Source organism: Pongo pygmaeus, chromosome 12, assembly GCF_028885625.2.
Source record: "Pongo pygmaeus isolate AG05252 chromosome 12, NHGRI_mPonPyg2-v2.0_pri, whole genome shotgun sequence".
Taxonomy (NCBI): Eukaryota; Metazoa; Chordata; class Mammalia; order Primates; family Hominidae; genus Pongo; species Pongo pygmaeus.
The window spans coordinates 94,108,230-94,135,824 of NC_072385.2; the positions used below are offsets into that span (position 1 = coordinate 94,108,230).

At 41.4% G+C, this 27,595-nt stretch overlaps 1 protein-coding gene across 4 annotated transcripts in view; it reads right to left on the minus strand.

The window, feature by feature from the left end:
* The window catches only part of TMEM178A (transmembrane protein 178A), a 56,039-nt gene that overhangs the window by 25,750 nt on the left and 2,694 nt on the right, over positions 1-27,595 (minus strand). For 2 of the 4 annotated variants that reach the window (XM_063648795.1, XM_054475494.2), the window contains exon 1: positions 26,608-27,109. The exons of the other annotated variants lie outside the window; for them this stretch is intronic. In XM_063648795.1, the coding sequence (XP_063504865.1) occupies positions 26,608-27,007 (400 nt within the window). In that variant the 5' untranslated portion in view covers positions 27,008-27,109. Of the gene's footprint in view, positions 1-26,607; positions 27,110-27,595 lie in introns of those variants that run through there. 4 annotated transcript variants of the gene reach the window in all.

A 27,595-nucleotide genomic window follows, 5' to 3' on the forward strand; every position in this document is an offset into this window, starting at 1 on the left:
TTTCTGTAACTGGCTTATTTCACTTAGCATAATGTCTTCCAGGTCCATTCATGTCACATATGGCAGCATTTCCTTCTTTTTTAAGGCTGAATTAAATATTCCATTATATACATATATATGTATATCTATATATTCTTTAGCCAAGAAGCAACCTAAATAATATTCCATTATATATGTGTATATGCTTTAGCCAAGAAGCAACCTAAAGGTCCATCTACAGATGAAAGGATAAAGAAAATGTTTTATATATGTATATAAATGTTTTATATATGTATATATAAAAATTTTCCTTTATCCATTCGTCTGTAGATGGACCTTTAGGTTGCTTCTTGGCTATTGTGAATATTTGGCTACTGTGAATAATGCTGTAAAGAACATGGGAGTGTAGACATTTCTTCGAGATCCTGATTTTAATCCCCTTGGATAAATACCCAGAAGTGGGATTGCCAGGTCATATGGTAGTTTTATTTTTAATATTTTAAGGAACCTCCATATTGTTTTCTATAATGGTTGTACCAACTTATATTCCCACTAACAGTGTACCAGGGTTCTCTTTTCTCCATATGCTTGCCAACACTTATCTTTTGTTTTGTTTTGTTTTGTTTTAACAACAGGCACTCTAAAAAGTATTCTTAGTTGCCAGGTTTTTTTTTCTTTCAGCACTTTGAATATATTGCCCCATGCTTTCCTGGCCTGCAGGAGTCTGCTGAGAAATCCACTGGTAGCCTTATGAGGATTCCCTTTTGCTACTTTCAAAATTCTCTTTGTCTTTGACTTTCAACAGTTAGATTATGATATGTCTCAGAGAAGATCTCTTGATGTTCAGCCTATTAAGGGTTCTTTGAGCATTGTGGATCTGGATGTTCACTGCCCTCCTCAGATTTGGGAAGTTTTCTGTCACTATTTCTTTAAATACGCTTTCTGTCCCTTTCTTCTTTCTTTGCTCCTTCTGGAATTTTGTCTGATACTATCCCGTATGTCACAGATACATTCTTCACTTTTTCATTCTTTTGTTTGTTTGTTTCTCCCTCTTACTGAATCACTTCAATTGACCTGTTTTCAAGTTCACTGATTCTTTCTTCTGTTTGATTGAGTCTGTTATTGAGGCTCTCTGTAGAATTTTCAGTTTAGCACTGTATCTTCAGCTTCAGAATTTGTTTGGTTCTTTGTATGATTTTTATCTCTACTGAACTTATCATTTTGTTCAATATTGTATTCCTGATTTCATTTAGTTGTCTCTGTTCTCTTGTAGTTTACTGAGCTTCTTTAAGACAACTATTTTGAATTCTCTATCAGGTAATTCATAGATATTCACCTCTTTGGGGCCAACTACTGGGACTTTATTTTTTTCCTTTAGTAGTGTTAAGTTTCCTTGTTTCTTCATTTTCCTTGAAGGCTTGTGTTGCTGTTTTCACATTTGAAGAAGCAGTCTCCTCCTCCTGTCTTTACTGACTGATATAGGGAGAGAATGATCTTCATATTTATGGACACACCTGCCCCACTTCTTTCGTTCCCTCTTGCAGGCAGTGGGGGCATCTTAGTATTGTTGGCCTTCTCTCAATTCCACCTTAGGGCACTGGCCTTTACTTAATCAACACTTGAGGGCACTGCCCTTTATCTTCCCCAGGGCAGTATCCTGAACTGTTCACATTTGTACACCTCTGCATCCCAGAGTTGAGCTAGGTGCTGATATTCACGTGCTGTCTGAAAGAGCATGCACATACCATCTCAGAAGCTTGTGTACACCACTTAGGGATATACACAGATAGCTGGGGGCACATGACAGCCAGTTGTGGGAGCACATGACTGCAGGTGAGGCATCCCATGGGGTTCATGGGTGGGCCCCTTGATGGAGTTCACAGTCAGTTAATAGGATCTATGGCCAGATTTTGAGATCTATGCAATGGTTTTTGTGAGCTCCTGCCTCTCTTCTCTGCTCCTAGCTTCCCCTGGACTATTCAAACATGCCATTCCCCTTAGTGATCTAGGGGTGGGGCAAGGCAGAAGCGACCATCTTGGACAACGTCCTATGAGGCTGTGGAAATCAGATAGTCACTGCACTCTCTCTTTACCCCACTGGAAAAATCATAGGCCAAGGTGGTCTCTCTTGGCATTGAGCTGTGCCACCTCAAGAGAGATGTGACACAGGTGAAGTGAAACTGTTCTTATTATCCTCTTAAAGGTATCTATTCTCAGATTTTTTTCTCAAATGGGGTTCTAGAATCTCTCCACTGGACTCCTGAGTTACCACAGGGGTATTCTTAACATGGATAATTGTCAAAATCAATGTTTTTGTGTGGCTTTGAGGGTTGGAACCTCCTATTCTTTCATTTGCTAACATCACTGTTTCTTAACCACTTTTAAGTGTACAGTTCTGTGGATTAAATACATTCATATTGTTGTGCACCCGTCACCACCATCCAGCTCCAGAGCTCTTTTCATCTTGAAAACAAAAACTCTGTACACATTAAATAAAAACTCCTTATTTGCTCCTCTCTAGCTCCTAGCAACCACCATTCTGTTTCCATGTCAGTCATTACCTTTTGCATTGAAAAGTCAATCATTTTATTTACTCTTTCTTTCACTCATTCATTCAACAAACATTCATTTAGCACATGCCTTTTAGACAGATGATCTACTTTCTGAGTCTAGAATATGGTGCCACAAAAACTAAAAACTAACAAAATGAAACTAAACTAGAACTCTGAAATGGGGAGGGAAAAGGGGAGGAAGAGATCACCCACTTGCCACATGATGATCCATAAACATTAATGGCTTTATCAATTTCCCAAATACTCAGAAAAGAGCAACTTACTGGAGAAAAGCTGCACATTTTAGCATGGGTTGGCAGTGTTCCAGAGCAAATTATCCTTAAAAACAATACACTGCTGGTCCCTTCCAGGTGTCTTGATAGAATCCTTCGTATTGAGCTACACTTTCAAAAGTTTGTTCCCTTTATGAAAATGAACTCTGGATCAAGCTGAATTGACTAATTACTACATATATGGTGAATAGGAAAGTGGCATTTGGTACAGCTAATTTATGAAAATATAGACAAGGGCAATAGCTCTGCTCAGAGTGTGAAAAAAATTTAAACATATTTGATACTATGAACAATGTTCTCATGTCCCCTTTACCAGATGGGCTGCTGGATTTATGATGGGATATGTTATAGATACATAGCAAGATAAGTGGAAACTAGGAGCCCCTTTCAAGCTGGACTTCAGGATCTACAAAGAGAATCTGTTCTATAGCTGGCTTGTTAACTGATAGAGTTGTATTTCTGAATTTTTACAGATTATTGAAATCAATTTCAAAAAACTATTGAACTGATTATGAACAATATTTTCAACTTTTTCTAAGCAATAATCAAAGTTAAGCAATGATAAAGCAAAGACTGAAAAGTCTGAATTGCATTTCCTTTTACTTTTTCAGCCCACCCTCTTACACTTAGATAGCCTGGTTAGTACCAGAGTCAAAGAAGGAAAGGGGCAATAAAGTATACAAATTAGATGTGTTATCAATTAGATGTTCCAACAAGAGCTGAGGATGGCACTCACCACCTTCCAGTGGCAAGAGCCTCATGGTAGGAAGAAGCCAAATCCCAAAGCCATTAGTGGCAGCAGCAGGAAGTGACAGTCAGGGCAGGGCCCTCTGTCTTTAGCAGCTTTTATCACTATTTCCCATGTGTCTAGTTCCTCCAGCAGCTCCACGGGCATCTCTAAATCACGACCCAAGTCTGCAGCCAGATAAGCACACTTTTGAGACCACCAGAATTGCTTTAGTGTAGTTCTAGGAAAATGATAATCCTGCTTTTATTGATTATATAGCATGTTATGCTTTGTTCAAAGTGCCTTCTCATACATCCTTGTTAGTTACCTAAGGAAGACATTCTTCCTCTTTTACAAATAAGGAAAACAAGGCATAGAGTGCTTAAGTGGCCTGCCAAAGGCCACATAATTAAACAGGACTGATAATAACTTAGTAAAAGTATACTATATGCCAGGCTCTGTGCTGAGAGCTTTACTGACATTTCCCTCATCTGATAGGTTCTGTTGTTACCTCTGTTTTACAGAGAAGTATATCGAGGCTGACAGAAGTTAAATAATCTGCGTAAAGTCCCACAGCTAACAAGTGACATAGATGGAATTGAATTTGCATCTGCCTCCAAAATCAGTTCTTAGATATCTAAACAGACTTTGTCAGTTAAGAATCACTATGACTACATCTGATCATGCCCAGTTAACCCTTTCAAGTGAACAAGGACAGAGCAGGCAGGCCTGTGTTGACACATGGCATTGCTTTTATCATATCAATCTGTACATTTCCATCACCTTTGCTTTCACACTGATACCTTGTTGCTGCCTTCTACCCACACTGAAGGAGAAACAGACTCAAGGAAATCCCTATATCAAGCTCTGCATAGAAAAGCTCCTTTCCCTGCTTGGTTTTCAGGTGCCTGAACACCTGACTGGAGCTGAGGAAAACCATGAAAAGGGGCACAGAAGTGACTAGGAAGCAAGAAAAAGGTGCAGGAAACGGGGGACATGCGGGGAAGTGACTCCACCTCTCTGTAACCTCAGAGCCCTAGACATGCATGAGCCCCACATCAGGAGTGGGAGTTAGGAGTTCAATACCTGGTGAGGATGGAAAGGGAAAACCTCCTCTTGACCAAGTGGAACTGACATCTCCAGACAGAAATCTCTCTATGAGTGGGGAAAGGGGGCCCATCCCCACAGTTGCGCCTTCTAAACTGAATTCCTTATACTTCCTGCTACCTGAACGTACCCACCCACCCCACATAGTTCAAACAGTCCAAATAACTATCAGGTGCTTGACCCTAAAATATAAATGGACATCTGGTCCAGTTCTGACGACAGCATGAAGGGGAGGTATGATCCTCTTTCTGTTTACCACCCATCCTTATCACATCTAATCCTGACAAGGACATACAGATTTCCTGGCTGGACAACAAGGAGAGGGTGAGACAACTTGCAAACAGTCCAGACCTGTACCTTACTACCCTACTCACTGCATCTCATAATACACACACACACACACACACACAGACATGCATGCGTGCACATATACTCTGCCACATTTTAGCCTACATCTCAGGCCCCCAAAACATTTCCAGCCCTAATTTTATGTCAAGCAGCATGATGACATAGCCAACCAGGCAAGAGGAAAAAAAGTGCCATTAGGCAGTTTTCCTAAGCATCCCTTAAATCAGCTATTTGGGAATTCACCGCTAAGAATCAGTGAATAGGAGGAGTTTAGAGGAACACCAAAATCAGAGGTTAGCACCCAGCCCCCACTCACTCTGTCATTCACAGCTCTGCCCCCTGCCATCTTCTCCCCATCCTGCCCCCAGACGCTACTGCCTACTGCACTCAGGCTCTCCCCTCTGCCACCAGCCACCATCCGTAGCCCAGAGCTGCAGCACATCAGCATTCCTATCACTCCCCTCAACCCAAGGGGAAAACATTCCAGCTGCCTTGTACTTAAGCATCACCCTCGGCACCATAAGCCGGTGCCTGTGCAAAATTGACAAGGAATATGTTGATAAGAAATGGGGCTGTTCCAAGTTTCTGAAGGATAAGTAGGTAATTAAAAGAAAAACCTAATTTAAGAGAATTCTGAAGACATTTTTAAAAACTCTCTGGCAACATCCTTTATGGATTATTCCCTTTTACCAGAACACTTCTGTTGTGCCTTTGTTTGATATTCCAAGCCTGGGGCTGGAGAGCCACTATTCTAGGGCATCCCACAGTCCTCGCTACTCCTCAAGGGTAACTAAAGAGCCCTGGGCTAGGAGTAGAAAGCCCACCTCTGTTTCCCTGCAGGGCTCAGAAGTACATGAATTTTCCAAAGTCTGAGCACCTGGTGACTTCCTGCTCAGGGCTCAGTAGAGTGCTCTCTGAGGACTGGCACCCTGGCCAGCAGCTGCCCCCATGTGTGTAGAGCAATGCAAAAGGTCTCAGAGAGCACCACTAATCACCAAGACACGAATGTGCAGGGCTGAAATCAGCTTCAGCGCTCCCTGCTTCTGGATGCCCCACTTCACAGCCTGGCTGGTTTCAGACCCACAGTAAGCCAAAATACTTCCTGAGACACACCAACAAACACAAGCTCTACAAACTGCAGACCAGGAGGTTGTCACTTCCTCAGAGACGGCCTGGCATGTTCTTCATTCTACACAGCCTCCCTATCCTGGAGTTTGGCTTAATAATCATGGTCCTACTACCCATTAGCTAGCTTTCTACCTGCAGCAAAGTAAGTCTCTGAGTCTTAGTTAATGTGTAAAATAGGGCTGATAATGTTTATCTCATTGGAATTCCAAGTAGTATAAGAGACCAGGCACTTCTTATGCACGACCACCTTTCATCCGTGCTTCCTGCTTTACCTTACTTGGTCACATCTAACTTAACTAGTCTTAGATCTAGCCCGATTTACTGAAGAGCCTCACCTATTAGACCCTGTAATTTTCACTCAGTTCAATCCCACCTATAAAATGAATGAAAACAAACAAAAGCCCTACCCTCACAGAGCTTAGAGTCTAGAGAAGGACGGGGCATTACTGAAAGACTAGCACAAAGAGATGTCAAATTACAACTCTGACATAAAGGAGAAGTACTGAGTGTTCTGAAATCATAGAACAGGGTGCCTGAGCCTAACAGGAAGAGGGCCGACATCCCCAGGATAAGCAAGATGATCCTTTAGGGCAGAAGGAAGAGCATGCACAGGGTTTTGTGGTGAGAGAGCAGCTCACTCCTGAACAGGAAGACCTGCAGGCCTGGGCTGCGGAGAGTAAGGGGGCATCATGGAAAAAGTTGCTAGAAAGAAAGGAGGCGGCTAGACCATGGAGGGAATGAAGGCTGGGCTGAGACTTGCTGTCTATTGGGAACCCCAATGGAAGTCACCAGAGATTATAAACTAGGAAAAGGCATGATCAGAACTGATTTTTTAAAACAAGCAAAAAACATTTTACTCTGGCCCCTGCATGAAGAACAGATTAGAGGGTCTGGCAGTAATATAAGGGATGGAAATATAAACAGGCCAAAACAAAACTGCCAAGAGAAAAAGGTTCCAGTGAGAAGAGGTTGGAGAATCCTTCCTATGTCAGAGTCAGCCGGGTCCAGGGGCACGTGTGAGTGGCACTGGGGGGAGTAAATGGCTGTTCTAGACAGAGGAACAGCAAAAGCAAAGGTGTAGGGGACAGGGTTGTTTATAGGAACTGACAGGAGGTTCAGTATTGCTGGAGCAAAAAGCATGAGAGGGAGAGTGATGAGAAATAAAGAGCTAAGAGGAAAGGTCGACAGGGACCGGGGGGAAGAGCTCCCTCCCCCATGTAACAAGGTTCCATCCAGTAAGTTATCGGGAGCTGCAGAAGGATTTAAGCAAGGAAGTGATATGATCAAGTTTATTTTAGATAGATGGTTCTGTCAGTTGGGTAAGAAAGGGATATGAGGACATATGGGAATAGGTGGCTATGCATCCACACATTAAAATACTTTGCAGATATTAAAAATGATCAAAACTGGAAAATTATGGGGCTTAATGCTCGATACAAAGCAGTATATTTCACAGTATCTCAAATAATATGTTTGTGTATACATTAGCATAAAGACTGAATGAAAACAAATCTTTTAACAGGTTTATATAACTAACTGGCAGGATAACAGATTATTTTTTTCCTTCTTTACAGTTTTCTGCATTTATCACAATAAGCATGTATATATGAAAGTTCATAATCAGAAAAAAAAAGATTTAAACTCCATGAAGTCAGCATGAATGGCCCGATCAAACTGATAGCAATAATTTACATTTTGATAGCACCTGATATTTAGCGACCCTAAATCTTAAACCACAAGATAAATATCATTCTATGTTCACAGAGGAGAAAATAAAAAACATGGAAGCAAAATGATTCATTTAACATGACACAAAAGGCTAGAGGCAGAAGCAGATCAGAACTAGGTAGATGCATGCACTCTTCAGCTGGTTCAATTATTTTTGCTGAAAAGTTACTTGAACAGAACAGATCATACACAATTCAATAATTAAGATAACCAAAATAATTAGGAACAGCCCAACAGACTGCATGATTATCAGCCCAAATCAATAAAGAAGTCAATCCAAAGCCTTCAATAAATAAGGCAGGCTACATCCACTGCTACAGGAACTGTAATTCCAGAAGCCTGATCTCAAGTACGTCAGTATTTTTCTAGAAGTCAGGAGGGGGCTGATACTAGAAGGGAAGAAAGCAGAAGTTGCTTGCACACTGTGCCCATCCTCATCCGTACTGATTGTGTTAAAAGGAAGGGAAAAGCTAATGCAAGTGGTACACGATTGTGGCATACTTAACTCCAGTGCCAAGATAGGTGGCATACAGCCCTATTTCCCTAATTTGCTGATCACCTCGTGGCTTTTTCCCACACTTCCGTATCACTCTCAAGAACTACAAAAACCCAGTCTTAGGTGAAATTACAGCTGCATATATTAGACTCTCCAGGCTCTATCCTGCCTGGGATAAGCTCCCATCCACATCCTGGACAGGGAAGCTGTGTCCCGGAACAGCACCAGATCCGATTGCAGGGCATGTTACTTCTCTTCCGTGGGTGCCCAGAAAATGCAGCAATGGAGAGCCCCATGTAAGACTGGCCTTATTTTTATTTATTTCTTTTAAAACTTCAGAAAAGCTTAGAGAAACCCAGTGGTATTTTTAACATGGCTTCCATAGCCTAAAATAACATTCTCGGCTTTGCTGGATGGGTGAGGTGAGACTATGGGGAGGGACGATGGAGGAGGTAGGAGGCTTCCCAAAATTGCCAGCCTTGCAGATTAAACAAGTGCAAATTAGTCAGTGTCCAGATTTATGCTGAAATGGACGATACCGTATTTTGCAAGCTAATAAAGTGGCATTTGCCTGTAAATACAGAGAAAATGAATAACCAATTTAAATTTTCTTAATCTACTGCAAGTAGTCCTGAAGATCAATAGAATAACAATTAACTAGAAGTTCTGCATCCATGGGTCCTAATTCAACCTTTGCCACTACCATCCCCCTGTATCTGCTTTATCTTGAGGAGGTGGTAATGGGCTGTCATGTTAGAGACTGGCTGGAAAGCCCAGGCTGTGAAGAGGAGAATTGTGTGGGATGCCCCACAAATGAGATCTGCTCACACCTGTCAGTCATCTGGACACTTTCACAGACCCTGTGACCCCTTTATATTTCTGAGCCCTCTTGAGGTCCTTTGGCTATGCAACTCTTGCCCTGCTTTCATCCTCATTTTCTCTTCTAGGAAGGAGAGCCACAAAATTTACATCATTCTCTAAATAGGAAATGCCATATACCTTGATACTGTACTTATTAAGGGTCACTCATTAGAACACAGAAAAATATCTCAAAGGCCCCAGGCAGTGGCAATAAAGTCCCAAAGGCTTCACTAGCAGGAGTACCTCCTGAAACCTCACCTGGGAACTATTTGCCCTAACTTCAGACCTAGTATCTACTTGCTTCCTCTATGGCCCCCGGTTCCTGGTCCAGCAGAAGCAGCAAAGTGGAATATTCAAAGGGACAGACAGAGGCAGACAACAGAAGCAGAAGGATACGATATTTAGCAAGGCAATAAGCATTTTAAAAAATCAAAACAAGCACAATCTTTAAAAAAAAAAAAACATAGTAAACTGCATCATTTAGTTTTAAGGCAAATAGTTCTACAAACCTCTGCATTCCCTATGGGAACCTAGGCATTACATCATAGTTCACACTGATAACCTTGAGTCATTAAGCAAAAGTTAAAATTAGCACTCTCTGTTTCAGAAGGCAGACATGTGCATGATGCACTGAATGAATATATTCATCCAGTTAGATAAATACAAGTTTTGATGCACAGAGAGGTAGGTTTTAGCTATTTGGAAAACTCATTCTGTACTTCCTGATGCTCCAAGTAAGTCATAAAATATAATAATAAGGTAAACTGTTAGAAAGCATGAAGTCTGACCCTTCACTTTTAAAATGAGAAACTGAGGTCTAGAGAAGTTGAAATGACTTGCCAATGTCCCACAGGGAGCAGGAAGAGCCAAGGCCAAGCCTACAGCTCCTGGTTCTCAGGGTTCCTATTCCTCCCCCACTGGAGTACGTGAACACCATCTCCACTGTAGACAGGTGATAACTACCAGCAGTTCCAATGTTATTCTCCTGATCATATACGCTTAGTCAGGAAACATGCCTCCTTTCTCCCTTTGTAAAAACTACTCTGAGTTATGTGAGAGAAAGTTGCTGCGTAAATTTAAGGTGCTTTTTCTTTTATTCCATGACTAATGCACTCATCATATGGCTACTACAGAGTAATTTCAGTTTTCTAGTTCATAATCTCCCATGGATTTTGTAAGCCTCTTCCCTAGTGTGACTGTTAGTAGAATGAAACAAACAAACAAAAATCCCAACAGAATAAAAAAAAAATTCTAAGAAACATATTTTCAAATCAAGACACCAATTCGAAGACCAAAATGTGATGGTCCTCGTCCACGGAGGTGTCTCTCTGTCCCTCTTTCCCATCACTGTCCAGTACAGTTCTATTAAGCTATATTGAACACTTTCATTTTTCTCCTCTTAATATTTTAAGTCTTCCAAATGACCAAAATGCTTATGACAGGGCAAACATGAGGCGGTATGCTCAATACCTTAGATCATATACATTCTGTCTTCTGGAAGTCACACCGTGGCTCTCTCAATAAGAATCAGCCTGACCCCAACGGAGATGACACAGATCTCTTGGCGTGTCTACCTAATGTCTGCTTTGTGTGGAAGGATTTAAGTAAAAACAGGTCCTATCAAGCATCAGAGGTTGAGTAGCAGATCTGCCATTATAATCATTGCCACGTATGACTAAAGAAGTTTACCTAGATATGTCCTTTCTTCAGTATAAAGGAGGAAATTGGGGGTCACAGAAAGTCATGTCATGTTCAAATTTCTTGAATAGGGCTTTGAATAAAATTAACTATTATCCCAATTGCAATATGTGGCAAGCTACCTAGAAATAACATTCAAGGAAAAAAAAGGAAGAAATTGAAATGAATAATCAAGATTCATAATACAAATTAAATTAAAGTGATTAAGTATAACTTCCAGGTATTTAACACAGAATTATTAAATTCAAAAAGCACTATCTAAAACTTTTGAATAAAATGAAGCACAATTATAGACTTCTCTTTGCCTTCACATGAATTATGAGTATTAAATACTGTCATGAAGCAAAGAAGGGATAAACCTAGGATGTTTTTCCTGTTGAAACAAAAAAAAAACATGTTTTTTTTCTTTCATCAAAATATTTTTAAAACTTCTTCAAAGAAATTTAAAATGGGCAATTAAGGCAAAATTTAAATTATACTAAGCAGTTTTCTAAAGGGTATACTCCTTTTGCATTCTCTACTATGAACTCTAATTCCAGTTCCTGACACCAGGCATAACTTATTATCAATTCCCTATGAAATCATCTAAGAAAAAAATTATAAATTATACAGTTGAGTCCTTCTAACCAAACGGTAAATGTTGCTCCAACAGAACAGAATTCCTGGAATGATAAAAAAAAGTTCCAATTTCTCCTCTGAATCCCTCAGGAAATGAAAAAGAAAATTAGCAATAAGAAAGCATGTCACATTCAAAAGAGCAAAGAAAAACTCTGTGAGTGAACAATTTGAAAACAGAAAAAGGCCCTTAAACTTGGGCTGTCCTGATGTTTACCCACTTCTAGAGAGAAGTGACCTTTTCCCATCCTGACACTTTGCTGAGTTAATTAAGCTGCTGTTTTCTAGGCATCTTATAATTACAGCTGGTTAAAGCTACAAGAGACCAAACAGGTTACACGAATCCAACCTCCATATTTACATATGAGAAAATCAAGGTCGGAAGAGGTAAGGTCACTTGCCCAAGGTCATATAGCTAGTTAAGAGCAGAGTGAAGAACACGCCCCAAATCTCCAGTCTCCTGTCACCTCAATAAACTGCAAAATCAACTTGTTAGGAGGAAGATCGCTTCAGAATGCCAGTAAAACCACCGGTCTCTTGAAGAGCCACCTCTGCTTGAAGAGCCTGAAGAGCACCCTCGCACCCCACGTGATTCTCCAGGCTTTTTTCAGCATACAGGAACCTCCCTAGTAGCAAGTCTGACACAGCAGCAGAATGGTTCAGTGAAGAGCCTGATGAACGACAGCAACCAAGAGTCTTTCTTGCAGCAACTCATTCCAGCTATTCTGCTTTCTGATCAAGGAAAGTATGTAACTGGAGTTGCAACCGTTTTATTGGAAAAAGAACATTTAATCAACCAAAACAGAAAAAGGACATACATAGAATGAACCTGGCGAAGCATGACCAATATATTGAGTTCCCGTCTTCTGAAAACTACCCTACTAGGTCCTGTGAAAGAACAGAGACAAAGGAAGAGTTTCTTGAAGGTAGTGACTTCCTGTGGAGATAAGTAGACAGACAAGAACACCTACATAGTGATATAATCCTTCTATTAAGGATTAAGAACATTTTATGAGGAAAATCTCCGTAAAGATGCACTCTTTGTTAGTTATACACTGATTTTTTTTGAATACTTCAAAAAAAAGTATATAATAAATGTTGGCATTTTACCCATCTACTACTATTACTACTTTTTTTTTAACACCAAGTACCTTATCTTCTTTGGATTAATAATTAGTGTCTTAGTCTTTGAAAACTGAGAATAATTCTCACTTCTCCTGTCCTTGAATTGAACAGCAACAACAAAAACACTGAAGTGGGTGAGAAGAGAGTGGGTCAGATATGACCGTGATTTGAATCAATCTAAGGCAAATTTCAACAACCATTCTATGGCAGATCGCCATGTGCCCATTACTAACCTGGATGGTATCCATCCCTGGCCTTAAGGTAGGATGTAAAATTAACAAGGAAACCATACAGTACAATGGAGAAAGTGCTATCATAAAGGTATTTATAAAGTACAATGGCATCCCAGTTAATATAGCAATTAATTCTGCAGGGAATGAGAGAGGGGCTGAGGACAGAGGCAAGGAAAACTAGAGAGGAAATAAGAATAGCACTAAGCTTTCAAGGAAAAGTAGATGCTGTCCAGATGGACAAGAGAGGATGGTATTCAGGCAGAGGAAGCAGTATTCACAATGACACAGAGATACGAAAGCGCATGTGTATTGAAGGACTAGAAAATGGTCTTATGTGACTTGATGCCAGATTTCATGCAGAAGTAGCTGGGTATATAACCAGAAAGGTAGCTGGAGCCACATGGTAAAAGCTTTTTTATGACCTGCTAAATTCAGACTTGTAGCTGTAGGCAGTGGGAAATGATCAGAGATTTGGGGTTTTTTTTGTTTACATCTTAACTAAAGTGTACGATTTAGTGACATTTAGCACATTGTGCAATCACTCCCAATATCTATTTCCAGAACATTTTCACAAACCTTAAAGAAAATCACTTACCCATTAAGCAGTCACTCCCTATTATCCCCTCCCTGTTTTCTGTCTCTGTGGGTTTGCCTAATCTGGATATTTCATAAATAAAATCATACAACTTATGGCCTTTGGTGTCTGGCTTCTTTCACTGAGCATAGTGTTTTCAAGGTCCATCCATGTTGTAACGTGTGCCAGTAGTTCATTCCCTTTTATGGCTGAATAATGTTCCCTTGTATGGACATACCACATTTTCTTATCTATTCATCAGTTGATGGACATTTGGATTGTTTCCATATTTTGGCTATTGCAAATAGTGCTGTTGTGAACATTTATGTACAGTGTTTTGTCTGAGTATCTGTTTTCAACTTTTGGGGGTATATACCTACTAGTGGAATTGCTGGGATATTTGGTTCTTCTATGTTTAACTTATTAAGGAACCCAACCAATATTTTTAGTTAAAGGAAAGACATAACATTGTATTTGAGAAAGCTAAATGTACCTAATGGATATTTAAGGAAACAAGATCTATAGAGATGGTTCCCCGAAGATCCACCAAATAGTTGCTCATCTGTTCCTTCCTGCCTTCCTTCTTGGGCTTCCTATCTCCTTTCCTTTCTCTCCTGCCTGCTTGCTTGCTTTCTTTTTCTTGTCGAACCTACAAGTTGGCATGCAATATGGTGGTCCAAATATATGCCCACCCACATACCTTGTGGCTTTACACCATCTTCTGAGGCTTCTGTGCTAAAATCCTGCTAGCTCAGCCCATCTGTAACAGTTCAGATTGTTTTCTTGCTTCATAATTCCTGCTCTGAGGAAGTATCAAGCTGTAATAAATAGGTCTCTCGGTGTCGAATGAGAGGTCCAAGAGGAGCCTAGCACAGGAAACCTGAGGTTTGCTGGAAAGGTTTTGACTTGAACATTCCTGCTGAGATGACCAGGGTCCATCCCACTCCTCCAAACACAGAAACATATACTGCTAAACAACTGCTTCCTCCCCAGGTCTTCCAGCTTGTCATTTCAAAAGCAGATGATTCTTCACAGAAATTTCAAAGATAATGAAAGCCCAATACAGACATGAGTTAAGTGGCTTTTCTTCAAATTAGAATTGGTTAATTTCTAATTTTGAATACGTGCCACTGTCAACACACCAGGACACTGGCAATAGCAAGGAGTGATTTGCTAATTTCCTTGTTCAAAGTTGTTATATTTATAGATGCACTGGGAAGTTGTAATCATGGTCACTCAGTTGCCAGTCAAAGGATAGAAATGAAATATGTTGTTGTTGTTTTCCTCCAAGAAATCAAGAAGTTAAAAAAAGTCATAGCCTGGCTTGAACAGATTCTATAAATGAACCTGGTTTGAGGAGTAGGGGTGAAGGGAGATATTCAGAAAAATGCTCTCCATGAAGCTCTTCTTGGGAGGCACTGAACATCCAGGGGTGGGGGAATGGGGACAAGAGTGAGGACAAAGGCTGTACATCTAGGAAGCACTGAAGCACCAAGCTCACCAATCCAATGTGTATTAAATTCATAGCAACTGCACCTTCTGATCTTAGAGTACATTAATATTCCCTAGAATGCACAATTTTGAACATTTTACCTTCCACTTTAAAAGTGCAATTATAAATAAGTCTCCTTAGAACCAACCATGCAATCTCTGAATCTCTAGAGATTAAAGAGACTCAAACAGCTCTTCAAAAAAAAGCACAGGGCTTTCAGGGCTCTTCCATGTGTCTATTAGGGCAGTATGTGGAGAAAGTGGTAGATCTGGAAAAGCTGGAAGGAAATCTGAGTTGTCTTCTCAGTCCTCTCCTACTATGGAATGACCAGAGGCAGGATGGGACTGCCACCTGAACACACCTGCTGCTTCAGGCTCTATCTTGTGTGGCTCTCTGGAACCCCTCTTCCGTGGCTGACCAAAGCCAGATTTTGTTCAGGTGTCAGCCAGCCAAGTGCTTCCTGGGGAGACTGGGCCCTTTCTCCAGCCCCAGGGCTAAAGTTTGATTGGTCTAAGAAAATCATGATCCATTCCACTTGCTGGGGATTGCTTTAAGAATGGTCACGTGACATAATTCTGGCCAATGAGACCTGTGGGAAGTCTGCAGGACGATTTCTGGGAAATTACATTTATTGTAAAAGAAGACATCGGAAAAAGGGGCCTGGCTTCTTCTATTTCCTAGCTCACTCACAGAATTCACAACTAGCAACTCACAGAACTGTCATGACCAGGTAGAGACATGGCTCAAGACAAAACTGCCTACCTTGGGTCTGCTAAAGCCCAAAAGCATTGAATCTCTTTAACTAACTAGCCACATGCAGGCTTTCTCCAAACGTCCTGTTACACAAGATAATACATTTTCCTTGTAGGCTAAGCCATTTTTATTTGGGTATTCTATTATTTGGCACTTAAAGGCCCACCCAAGTGAGTGGATAAATGTTTATCAAGCATTTTATCAACTACATATTTTAAAATTACACCCACAACCCAAATTATAATGTTTCATATCTAATGAGAAATACTGCTATATCTGACCTTGTTTAGAAATAACTAGAATCCCAACACTGGAAGGCCAAGGTGGGAGGATTGCTTGAGGCCAGGAGTTTGACACCAGCCTGGTCAACAAAGCAAGACCCTGTTTCTACAAAAAAATTTAAAAAGAAAAGTAGCTAGGCATGGTGGAGCATGCCTGTAATCCTAGCTACTCCAGAAGCTGAGGTGGGACAATCACTTGAGCCCAGGAGTTTGGGGCTGCAGCGAACTATGATCGCACCACTGCACTCCAGTCTAGACAACAGAATGAAACCTTGTCTCTAAAAAAGAAAATCGTTTTTAAGAAATAAATAACAACTCCAGAAAACTACATGTATGGACGAATACCTGACCAGGAAAAAAAAAATGTCTGGCATTTTAACCTGTAAATACAGCCAGAAGAATATGAAAACAAGAACTGTGTGATAACTTATAAATAAAAACATGCTCTAAAAAACACCCATGCCACAAATTTCCAAAATTAACAATCTGGGGCCTATTAGTAAGCAACACTCACTTTCCCCCGTGGCATCATCAAAATATTACTGCAGAATCATCTGTATCGGTGGTTAAGTGAACAGGGAACTACTCTGTCTCACGCCTCTCAGTGGCTCTCAGACCTATTTATTTCAGTAACTGTCACATTTGTATGGCATACAAAACTGTGCCCTTTTATAACCTCTCCTGTCATTATTTTTTAACTTTCCCAAATCAGATGTGTTGGGACCTGTTCAGAGGACTAGTAGGTAATGAGTTATTTATACAGCTGCCAATTTTCCAAATCAGTGGTGGTGCCTGGAGATGACCTTGGGGGACTGAGCACCCATCCTTCAGCTCCCCATATACCCCCGACACTTCAAAATGCATGATCTGGATGAAGCCCCCACCCCTACATCTTCTAAACAAAAATCAAAGGGCCTGCTCCTTCCAAGCAATATGTTCTGTCTCATAAATTAAAACCCATTTGAGATTATGCTGATAATAGCATCCCCCTTGCTCACAGGCATTCTGATAATATGGTTTCAGAGAGAAATGAAGACAGTTAGATAGAGTTGGTATGCCAGGTTTTGTGGGTAATTGACAGGAGTCTGTAGCCCAAGTGCAAATCACCTATCACCCACATTATAGTATAAAAATCAGGTAAGAATCACTGCTTGAAATTCCTTTCAACTCTATGAATTTTTTATTCTACGTATGCTTATTTTCCTCCTACCAACTTGAATTTCAGAAAGAAAAGGTAACCCTTGAGAAAAAAAAATAGAGAGAAAGGAATACAAGACTTTGATGCTTCTTCAGTGGATATCTTCTGGCTGGATTTTTTCTTGTACTGCTGTATAGTAAACAGTTTCTTTGTGTCTTTTTTGTTTGTTTCAAACACCTGAAGAAAATGACAAATTTTTTTAGTTTTTTTTATTTTGTTTTTTCCATAAGTTATTGGAGTACAGGTGGTATTTGTTACATGAGTAAGTCCTTTAGTGGTGATTTGTGAGATTTTAGTGCACCCAGCACCCGAGCAGTAAACACTGCACCATATTTGTAGTCTTTTATCCCTCACCCGGCTCCCACTCTTCCTCCCAAGTCCCCAAAGTCTATTGTATCATTCTTATGCCTTTGTATCCTCATAGCTTAGCTCCCAATGATCAGTGAGAACATACGACATTTGGTTTTCCATTCCTGAGTTACTTCACGTAGAATAATAGCCTCCAATCTCATCCAGGTTGCTGCAAATACTCTTAATTCATTCCTTTTTATGGCTGAGTAGTATTCTATTGTGTATATCACAGTTTCTTTATCCACTCTGATTGATGGGCCTTTGGGTTGGTTCCATGATTCTGCAATTGTGAATTGTGCTGCTATAAACATGCACGTTCAAGTATCTTAGAAAAAGACAATATTGAACCGTTCATGTTGGCAGTCACTGTTGCTTTTCCCGCCACTCCTTAGTTCAGCCTATCTCTTTGTTTTTCCAACACTTGTAAGTTGTAGCTTCCTTCAACCAAACTTCCATTGTCTGAATACCAAGAGAAGTTTTCCTACAATGTGTTAGATGCTAAGGATTAGATCACCTGGAATAAATGGTTCTTAAGTATCAATGGCATAAAACAGATACTTAGCTCCAATTGCCATAGGTTCAGTTGTTCCAATTGGCCATTATAAGTTTTTTGTTCCCCCCACCCTACAGTTTATCTTCTGCTATGTCAAATTGTGGCTGTGATCATCTGTTTCATAATTTTTAAATCATATGACACGTGATTGATGTTGTTGTTTTTCCAGGATAGCTCATGGAATAATAATTAACAGGATGCACATACTTAAAATTCTAATGGTAAATATTACTGCAAGCAGCTTTCAAAATTGTGAGAACTTAAAAAAAGGTGTTGAAACTCAAGTTAACCAGCAGCCTGCCCCCACTCACTTAGACCCCCTTCCTCACTGCTCTGGGTATAGTTAGGGAAAGCACATTCCCATGGGACCTGGAGGACTTAACACCCCTGTTTTTCACTAAGCAGCCTCCTGTTTAAAAAAAAAAATCATTTTTAACATTTGTTGATGATTGTTGAGTGAAGCAAGTGCTCACATCCCCCACACCAAATAAAAATTCCTTGAAATGTAGACAAAAGAGATCCAAGCCTAGTATAGCCTCCCATCCACCACTGCCCCTACCCTGCTAGTTCTGCTGTAACAGACCTTAAGAGTGCAAGTTAGTACTTATTTGCAAGGCAGATGGAAGCATGGTGTGGGTTTGCATTTGAGTGACCTGTTGTAAAGAGACAATTAAGCCTTCTGGAATTATCTGTACACTCAGAATTTCCTACTTACATTTCTGGAGTCTCTTCCCTATCTATAGAATGTCAAATCACTTGGTGAAACCAAAAGGGAATATATTACATCCTTTAGGTTCTTAGGGGAAAAATGAGTTGATTGATTTTTACCTATGAACAAAATATTAAAAAGTCTGAACACTGGAGGACATCCAGCAAGTTATAGAAAATAATTCAGTGTGTCCTCAGTAATTAAAGATAACGGAAACTAAAATATGGTTTGTATTGTCCCCCTTTGTTCACTTGCTAATGCATTCCCTGATGGGTGTCCCCATGACATTGCTGTTGGGTCTGCAATCAGCTATCTGGCGGAGTTGCAAGAAAGATGGAGTGCAGCATGTAGTTTCCCGTGACTGCAGCAAACAAAGGCTGTCAGCTTCATGACGACGGCCAAGGCGGACTCTCTCGTGCTCCAAGAAGTTCAGTTGCATCCTTTTAGTTATGAATAAAACTTGCAATAAAACAGATTAATCACTGCAATCACTTTTAACCGCAGGGAAACACTATGACAGAGTAAAAAATAAACTGTCATAAATTTTGCCAGTTTAAGAAGATAAATTCCACTTTCTATTTACAAATTTCTTTATTTTGATAAAAAATCTTTACAATTAGCTTTGCAAAGCTTTAGACAATATCAATGGTGTGGGTTTTTTTAAAAAAAATAGTAACTGTAGAAAAAACAAAATTGTTTAAACCTAAAGATATGATCTTATCTGAACTACCCCCAAATACTGAGCTGTTTTACTTCAAAGGAGACACATTTGTGATTTGTATTATTTGCCAATCCTCCATTTTCGCTAGTTTCAGCTTTTTTCTTCCATCCCATCATTGCTATTGGGAGGGAATGGGAAATGAAGAGGCTGACCAGACCAAATCTGATTTTATTTTTATTCTTTTAACCAGAAAATAACATAAGAAAATGGACCACAGATGTGCACACAATCGAGAATCAAAGGACAGTGGAATTTCCCTGAATGATAAGGTAAACACAAGAAAGGTAGGCTCAGGGCATGAAGAGATGGCCAATCTGAGGTCATGGTTTGCTGGCATGAATAATCTGTGATTATAATCCGAAAATCTGTGATTATATAATCTGTAATTATAATCTGATTATCTGGAGCACACAGCACTACAGATGTACACAAAGAGGAAAGCAGAGTTCATTCTTGGTAACTGTTGGGAAAACCCTGTGACCCACCTCAATTCCTTCAATGTTCCCATCCCCTGGCATTTCACACTTAGCATTGACATTTTCTCAATGGGAAGGAATGTCTAGACGCTCCTCCAACAAAAACTGATCTTTTATAGCAATCAAGGACACTCGCTGGGCGAGGGAAACCCAGTGGCTCACACCTGTAATCCCAACACTTTGGGAGGCCAAGGCAAGAGGATCTCTTGAGGCCAGGAGTTTGAGAACAGCTTGGGAAACATAGCAAGACCCCATCTCTACAAAGTTGTTTTTTTTTTTAAATCAGCCAGGTGTGCTAGCACACACCTGTAGTCCCAGCTACTCGGGAGGCGGAGGTGAAAGGATCACCTGAGCCCAGTTCAAAGCTGCAGTGAGCTATGATCATGCCACTGAGCTCTAGCCTGGGTGACAGACAGAGCAAGACCCTGTCTCAAAAAAAATAAAAAATGAAAAAAGAACACTTGCAATTATAATTATAAGCAGTCTGCCTGATGGGGTTCGAGGGCTCTTTTTGCTATCTGAAGAAGAAAAATCAGTAGCTAAGGAAAAAAACCACAGCAACTCGGGTATAATTGGATGTGAACTTTCTATGACATAGCAAACTCTTCCTTTTTTCCCCTCAAGGCCATTGCTAAATGTTATCCATGAAACATAGTGAATGAAAATGTCATTGATTCTGGCAATTTTGATCACAAACTACTTAAAGTACCATCCACTTTTGTGTTTATAAATTACTTTTAAAAGACAACTCCTGTGTGCAGATAGTAAGAATGGAAGCAAGTATATTCTTTTGATGGCAGAGTGGCAAGAATTTAATTTCTATTCAAGATAACCTTCATGATGTTAGCAATAGAATGTGTTGAAACATTGAATATCACACTTGGGTATGTTCAGCCTCAGCACACTGTGAAACAAGCTAAAACTACAAATCTAGTCATTAAGAGTTGTGTAGTATGAGCTAGCAGTTGTTTAATCAAAAAGGGCTCATTTAATACTGTGCCTAATGTCAGAATTGATACAGAAATAAAATGCATCTTCTTCTCTCCGCTGTGCAAGATAAATGTGTGTGATATAACAGTGCACTGGGATACCCGCCATGAATTTCAGCTGTGACAGGAAAAATCCCTCCTCCTCTGCTCAGATGAGAGACTTGGCTCTGTGCAGTGAGAGAAGCAGTCTTGAGAGTGGGGTGTGTACATGCCAGGGGTGCACATGAAATTCTTTGGACAGTGGCATGAAAATGGTTGAACTTCTATTTATATCTATGTATTACCACATCCCTTCAAAATCTGCTTTTTCCTGTTTTATGATGTATGTGCCAGTACAGTTCATGGACATAATTTACAAATGAATAAACATAAATCACAGAGTGATGCCCAAAAGAATTTCAGAGACTACTCGCCTTGAGAAATAAAGAGGGAAAGAAAAACGAAGTCTTAATCATATCCCCGGAACCCCCAAAACTGAGGAATCCCTTTTACCAGCAGCATCTTTTAACCCAAGAGAAGGTCCGAGAACAATCTGTGAACCACTGGATCAAGAAGGAGAAACGGTGCTGGTTTCTCAGCTTCCCTAGATATATCTGCTCTTGGAAGATAATTATTCTAACACAAATTATACTTTGGTCTACAAATGAGCTGAAGAAAATCATCAATCCATTTCTGTGTCAGGTAGAACTTGGTGGGTCCTGTGCAGACTATTAATTTCATGGGAAATAAGCAACAGGAGAGGCAGATAAATCATAAGCAGAGTGAAAAGCAGACCCAATGAATTCCTACCAAATCTCTTACTTTGCTTTTCTTATAGAGAACAAAATGACAAAGTATTTATGACCCACTGTCTTTGATATCTGTTTATCTCATTAGAGGAAAAATGCTTCTGCAACTACAAGAACATGTTCTATTCCAAGTTTCAAGAATTCAAACCCAGATGATTTATACAGGTCAGCATTGTGCATACAGCCTTATAATCTTCACATTTCTGAAATCCTATCATTTTTAATTTTATAAAAACAAAACACAACATTAATTTTCTGTTTTTATTGCAGATAATATGTAATATTAGAATTTCATTGACATGCACGAAGTATATATAATAGAAAATAATGTTAATTGTTTTTAATGAAAATGTTTCATTAAAAAGTTAAAGTTAAGGCTAGTGAGAATAGCTGAACTTCTAATGTCATTTCTATGACTCTGATTTCTATTCAAAATTGATTTCTCCAAAGTTCTACATAATGTATTTGCAAGTCACATGAATGTTTATTTATTAAAGTCAGTATTTTCAAGAACTGAAAGAAGCATTACATAATGTTTCCAACTGAGTCTGCTTCCATCTGTCCTGTCTTCCTATTCATCCAGTAGTTGAAACATATATACTGCACTTGGGAGAGAACAGCTAGGAGTCCCCTAAAGGATGCTGCATGGGATCACTCTGCCCTGTATTTTCTGTCATTTACCCACCAGTGCTATCAGCCATCCCAAAGTATTCTCCCACCCTGGTCCTATGACCTACTAAGAGTACTTATAATATAATCCACTAGAAAACACAAACTCCACTACTTGAAATAAACTCTATGAAGGCAGGGATTTTTATCCATTTTATTCACTCCTGTATCTTCTACACCTGATACAATAACCAACACTCCAATATCTATTTGTTGAGTGAATAAATGGATGAACGAACGAAGAACTATCTTTAGGTCACTTGTCATTTCCTGGCATCCTTTTATATTCCATGACACACTCACTTACCATACAGATTTTTACACCTAAAGACTTCTTTCAGACCCCGCCCCCCACATTCCCAGTGCCACAGAGGTACCTGAAGCCCTAAGCTTTAAGTCCATTTTGTTCAACTATTCCAGCACTCAAATTGCTGGGTGAAGGCTGATTTTATTTGCATACTTTTCCAAGTCAGTCCTTACTTGGACCAGCAAAGCTTCCTCAGCATCAAAAGTTAGCCAGTGCTGCAAGAATGGCACATATGGAAGACTAATTTAGAGTCAACTGACCAACTCAAACACAAAAGAACCCCCACGTGTTTAGCCAAAATCTTCTAACATTACCTTGCACATAATAAGCTTCTAATGGGCATTTACTGAATTGGATAGTAAGTATGGAAATACAGTATGAATGTAATATCTCTAAAGCATTTGATAAGTTATCATGTTATCCCAGTGAACAAGATGGTGAAATGTGGATTGGTCAATATAGTGCTGTTAAGAGAACTTGCTGCTAGAAAAATAACTATGTTTAAACTATGCCGGCAAATATTTTGTTTTGTTTTATTTGTCAGTCTGGTAGAATAGCAAAGAGTTCTAGTCTTGGTTCTTAATGAGCGTATCAATAACTTTACCTCCATTCTTTCTGACGGTTCTGGCTAAAGGTCAAGCCTAGACCATTCCAGGCTCTGGACTAGATAGAAGTGAACTAGTATCATAATGAGAGTGTGAAAACAAGAACTTGATGATTCTCCCAAATACTTGTCCCATTGACATAAATGCTTTTCTAGCTCCAGTGATTTCTCTTAAGTAGACTAATATTATAGAGCCTTGCATATTTCTAAATTAATCTCTTATTGCCCACATTGTATGTTTCTATCCCCTGTACATCTCTCAGAAATATATCTCTCTTGTCTTGCCTCCAGTAATAGGAAATGTAAATAATTCCTATTATGAGAATGTTTTCCATATTATCAACTCTACATTTTCTTCCCTGCACTCCTCATTTAACTCCTAGCTTTGCCCTCTAGGCCCACAGGAGAAAATGCTGACATCTTTGCCTCTCAGAAGCTCACTAAGCATGCCAGACAGTTCTTGAGCCCTTTTTCCACCCCTCTCCACTCTCCCATCTGAATAAACTTTTCTTCATTTCCTACAATTAAAATTTCTAAACGATGCTAAGACTCATAAACAAGGTAACTCATAGAAGAAAGAATAGAACTTGGGACTCTAGTTGCTCAAATTTTAAAATTAGATATAGTGTTAATTTCTAGTTTTATAAATGGCTCATTTAAGAAATTCATACCACAGCCACTAATGTCAGATGCCAAAACAAAGGTGATAATGTTTGCCTAATATGGGTGCCAAAATCATCTTTGAGACAGGAAAATGTTGGTGACATTTTCTTTTCTCAAATTATTCATAGACTCAGAATTTTAAAGCTGCTCTTGTCACCCATACATTTCACAGATGATGAAACTGAGATCTAGAAGAATTATGTAACTAGCCCAAGGTTGGTTAGTAGCAACATTACAAGGCATTTCTGGACATGTCCCAAACAACAAATTATGATCCTATAATGTACCAATGCCTGTTCTTTCCTCCAAACTCCTCATTTCTTAATAGCGTCGGCTCATTAACTTTCCAAGAAGCTAAATTTACATGTTATTAATTATAACAATGACAGATATGCGAACTAGAAAATTCTCGAAAGAATAGTCATCTCTCCTAATAATACCACAGACAAGGAAACTGAAGGTGAAGAAGGCCTTGATACTTGGAGAACACACTGCAATTTAGCAACAGAGCCAGCAATGGGGCCCATATCTTCTGTTCACAACCTAGAACTCTTCAGTGTTCTACACAAAAGATTAGCTAAACACCATCAATATTATAAATCTGAGATTGTTTTCATCTAAAAATAGGCATTCGTGACTGGGAAAATCTAGTTATTTTAACGAGCATATGAGTTCCGTCTTACGGAAGTACTGGGCTAGGCAACCATTTGTCAGAAAGATTGTAGAAGGGAGTTTGAACAACCAGTAGAGGTTCAACTTCAATGACCTCTAAAGTCCCTCCACCTCTATTATTTGACCCTGGACTGCCCTGGAACTGGCACCTCAGTTAGCCAGGGCATTTCCAGAGGCATTGTGCAATATCCTGTGGGGGTCCCCTCTTCTACTGTAGGTTGGACTCTGCCCTGCTGTTTCAGGCATTGCTCTAGATCCAATTTACATGCAATCAAATACGCTAGGCATAGAAAGTGTAAGGAAATGCAGTTCTGTCATTTCCAAAGACAGACTACACTGCTTAGCTTTCAAAATTGCCTTGCCTAAATGAGCACTCCATAACTGAGCCTCCACACTCAGCTTTTACAGTTTATTCATGTACTATGCTACTATCAGAATTAATTATGCAGCATCTTCATGAGGAGAAATCAGATATGGACGCAAGTTAGGAGAGAAAAGAAAATGGTGCACTTCCCAAAGGAAGATTTTACTGTATCTGATTCCCCCAAAAGTGCTGGAGTCCTTCCACACGCAGACAGATTTTGGATGGCAGTCCCCAGCTGAGTTAGCCATGGGAAGGAGGAAGTTGACATGTTTGAGAAATGAAGAATCCGCCAACTAACAAGACTCTGAAGACCAACACATTATTAACCCCATCTTTTCTATGTCATTCCATTCCAGGCTGTAACTCAACACAAATCTGTCCGTTTGTTTTCCTACATGGCTACTAAATATTAAAAGGTACTGATTTTGGACTTTTTCTTTTTTGGCATCATGAGTCCAAGAGAAGAGATGTTGATTTTTTTTTTTTCATCTCAAAGGGGCAAAAAATACATTGAGTCAAGTTCTGAAAGTTAAAGGAAGCTTCACAAGTTGTCACACTGAATATTTTTACATGAATGGGACTACCAAAAAAAAAAAAATCAAACTATCTGATAGCATTCGCAGAAGCCAGGTGTTGCACAGATTTCAGAAGAACAAATTGATGCTCTGCAACTCAGTGCCAAACAAAACAAACAACAAAAACAACCTGACAAGATACCACAAACAGAAGACAGAGTGATAAGCAGAGAGTGAGTGCCCAAATCTGGAAAGCTCTAGTTTAAAGGCCGAGGACATTTTCTCTCCTCAGTGCCTGGACAGCGAGGAGGGTGGGGGTATGGGGTCCTCAGGAAGGTTGGAAAGCAGGTGTCCTATCTGCCTCTGGCAGCCTCCACCAGCCAACGATTGATCTCTGAAGTCTAATCCACACACACACCCTGCACTTCAGGGATATGAAGGAAGGTTCCAGGGCCTCCTTCGCTGCCCATCAGCCCTGCCAGGCTGGGATGACCACATCAGTTCCGTCTGACACCAGCATCCGCACAATGCAGGGAAAGCCCCTTCCCCCTCTTCGGAGGTTGGCACCACTTTTCTTCCAAACGGTATTTCCAAAAGGAAAGCACAACTTGAAGGAAGGAGCCCGGTTGAGAAAAGTCGAGTCTTTGACGGTCAGTCCCCCTTACGGGGAGCAGCGTCAAGAAAAGACACACATGTCAGGCAGGTGTACAAAGGCAGAGAAGGACGGGGAGAGAGAGAGAACCGGGAAATGGGAGGCGAAATCAGGAAAGAAGGAGACAGAGGCGGGAGGTGCGGCACGGACTTGAAAGGACGCGCAGGATGTGGACGAAAGAAGAGAGTCAAGGAGAGCGAGAAGAAGGGAGGCAGTGGGGAAAGAAAGGGAAGAGATAAAGACTGGAGGCGGCGGGAAGGATGCAAGAATGCCCGGGCGCGGAGCCGCGGCGGGGAGGGGGCTGCGGGGACCGGCGCGCCCCTGGGAAGCCGCGGGCTGCGCTCCACGCGCGGGCGCCGGGGACGCGGGGTGCGCCCGCCGCTCACCTTTCAGGATGAGGGTATCGATGTCCCGGTCGATGCCCAGGAAGTAGCACTTCCTCCAGAGGCCCGAGTAGGTGGCGAAGAGGGGCCGGCCGCACTCGGCGTCCAGCCCGCCGAGCCCCAGCAGCGAGCGCCAGGACTCGGGGTCGGCGCGCCCCGGGCCGCCCGGGAGCAGCCGGCGCCCCAGCGGGGGCGAGTCCCGCAGCGGCAGGTGCGACAGCGGCATCAGGCGGTTCTTCTGGTCCGGGGGGTCGGCGCCCACGCGGCTGCGCTCGCAGCTCTCCTTGTGGCGCCGGGGGTCGGTCTCGTACCAGTGGTCGGTGAAGATGGCCGTGACGAGCAGCCCCAGGGAGCACAGGCTGAGGCCGAGGCTGAGCGCCGTGACGAGCGCCCGCGGCTCCATGGCTTCCCGCCCCGCCGCAGCCGCCGGTGGGCTCGCGCGCCGCCGCCAGACACAATGCACTTGGCCCCAGCTCTCCGCCCGCTCCCTCCCTCTTCCCCCCACCTGCCCCCCACCTCCCTCCTACGGCCTCCCCGCCCTGCGAGCCCGGGCCGGCTCGCTCCCTCTCCCCTGGCCTGATCTCGCCTCCCACCGCCCGCCCGCCCCCGGCCCGGCCCCCGGGCTCCTAGCCCTCCCCCGCGCCGCTCTCGCTTTCTTGCCCCCTCCTCTTCCCCAGCCCCCTCTCCTCGCCCCGGCGCCCCCCACCCCGCGCACTCCCCTCGCCCCTCTCCCTACCTCCGATCCACAGTCCGCCCTCCTCTCCAGCGACCTCCCTTCCCCTTTTAATCTCTCCTCGCCGCCCTCATCCTCTTCTCTCCCCTTAACCCTGTCCCTACTTTCCCCCGACTTTTCTCCAACTCTTCCTCTCACTCTTTCCCCCACTCATTTGCTCCTCTGCTCCCCGGCTCCTGGTGCATTTATATCCCGGCTCTAGACTCGGTGCCTCTCTCCACCTACCCCTCGGCACACCCCTCCCGTCCTCTTCCCTCC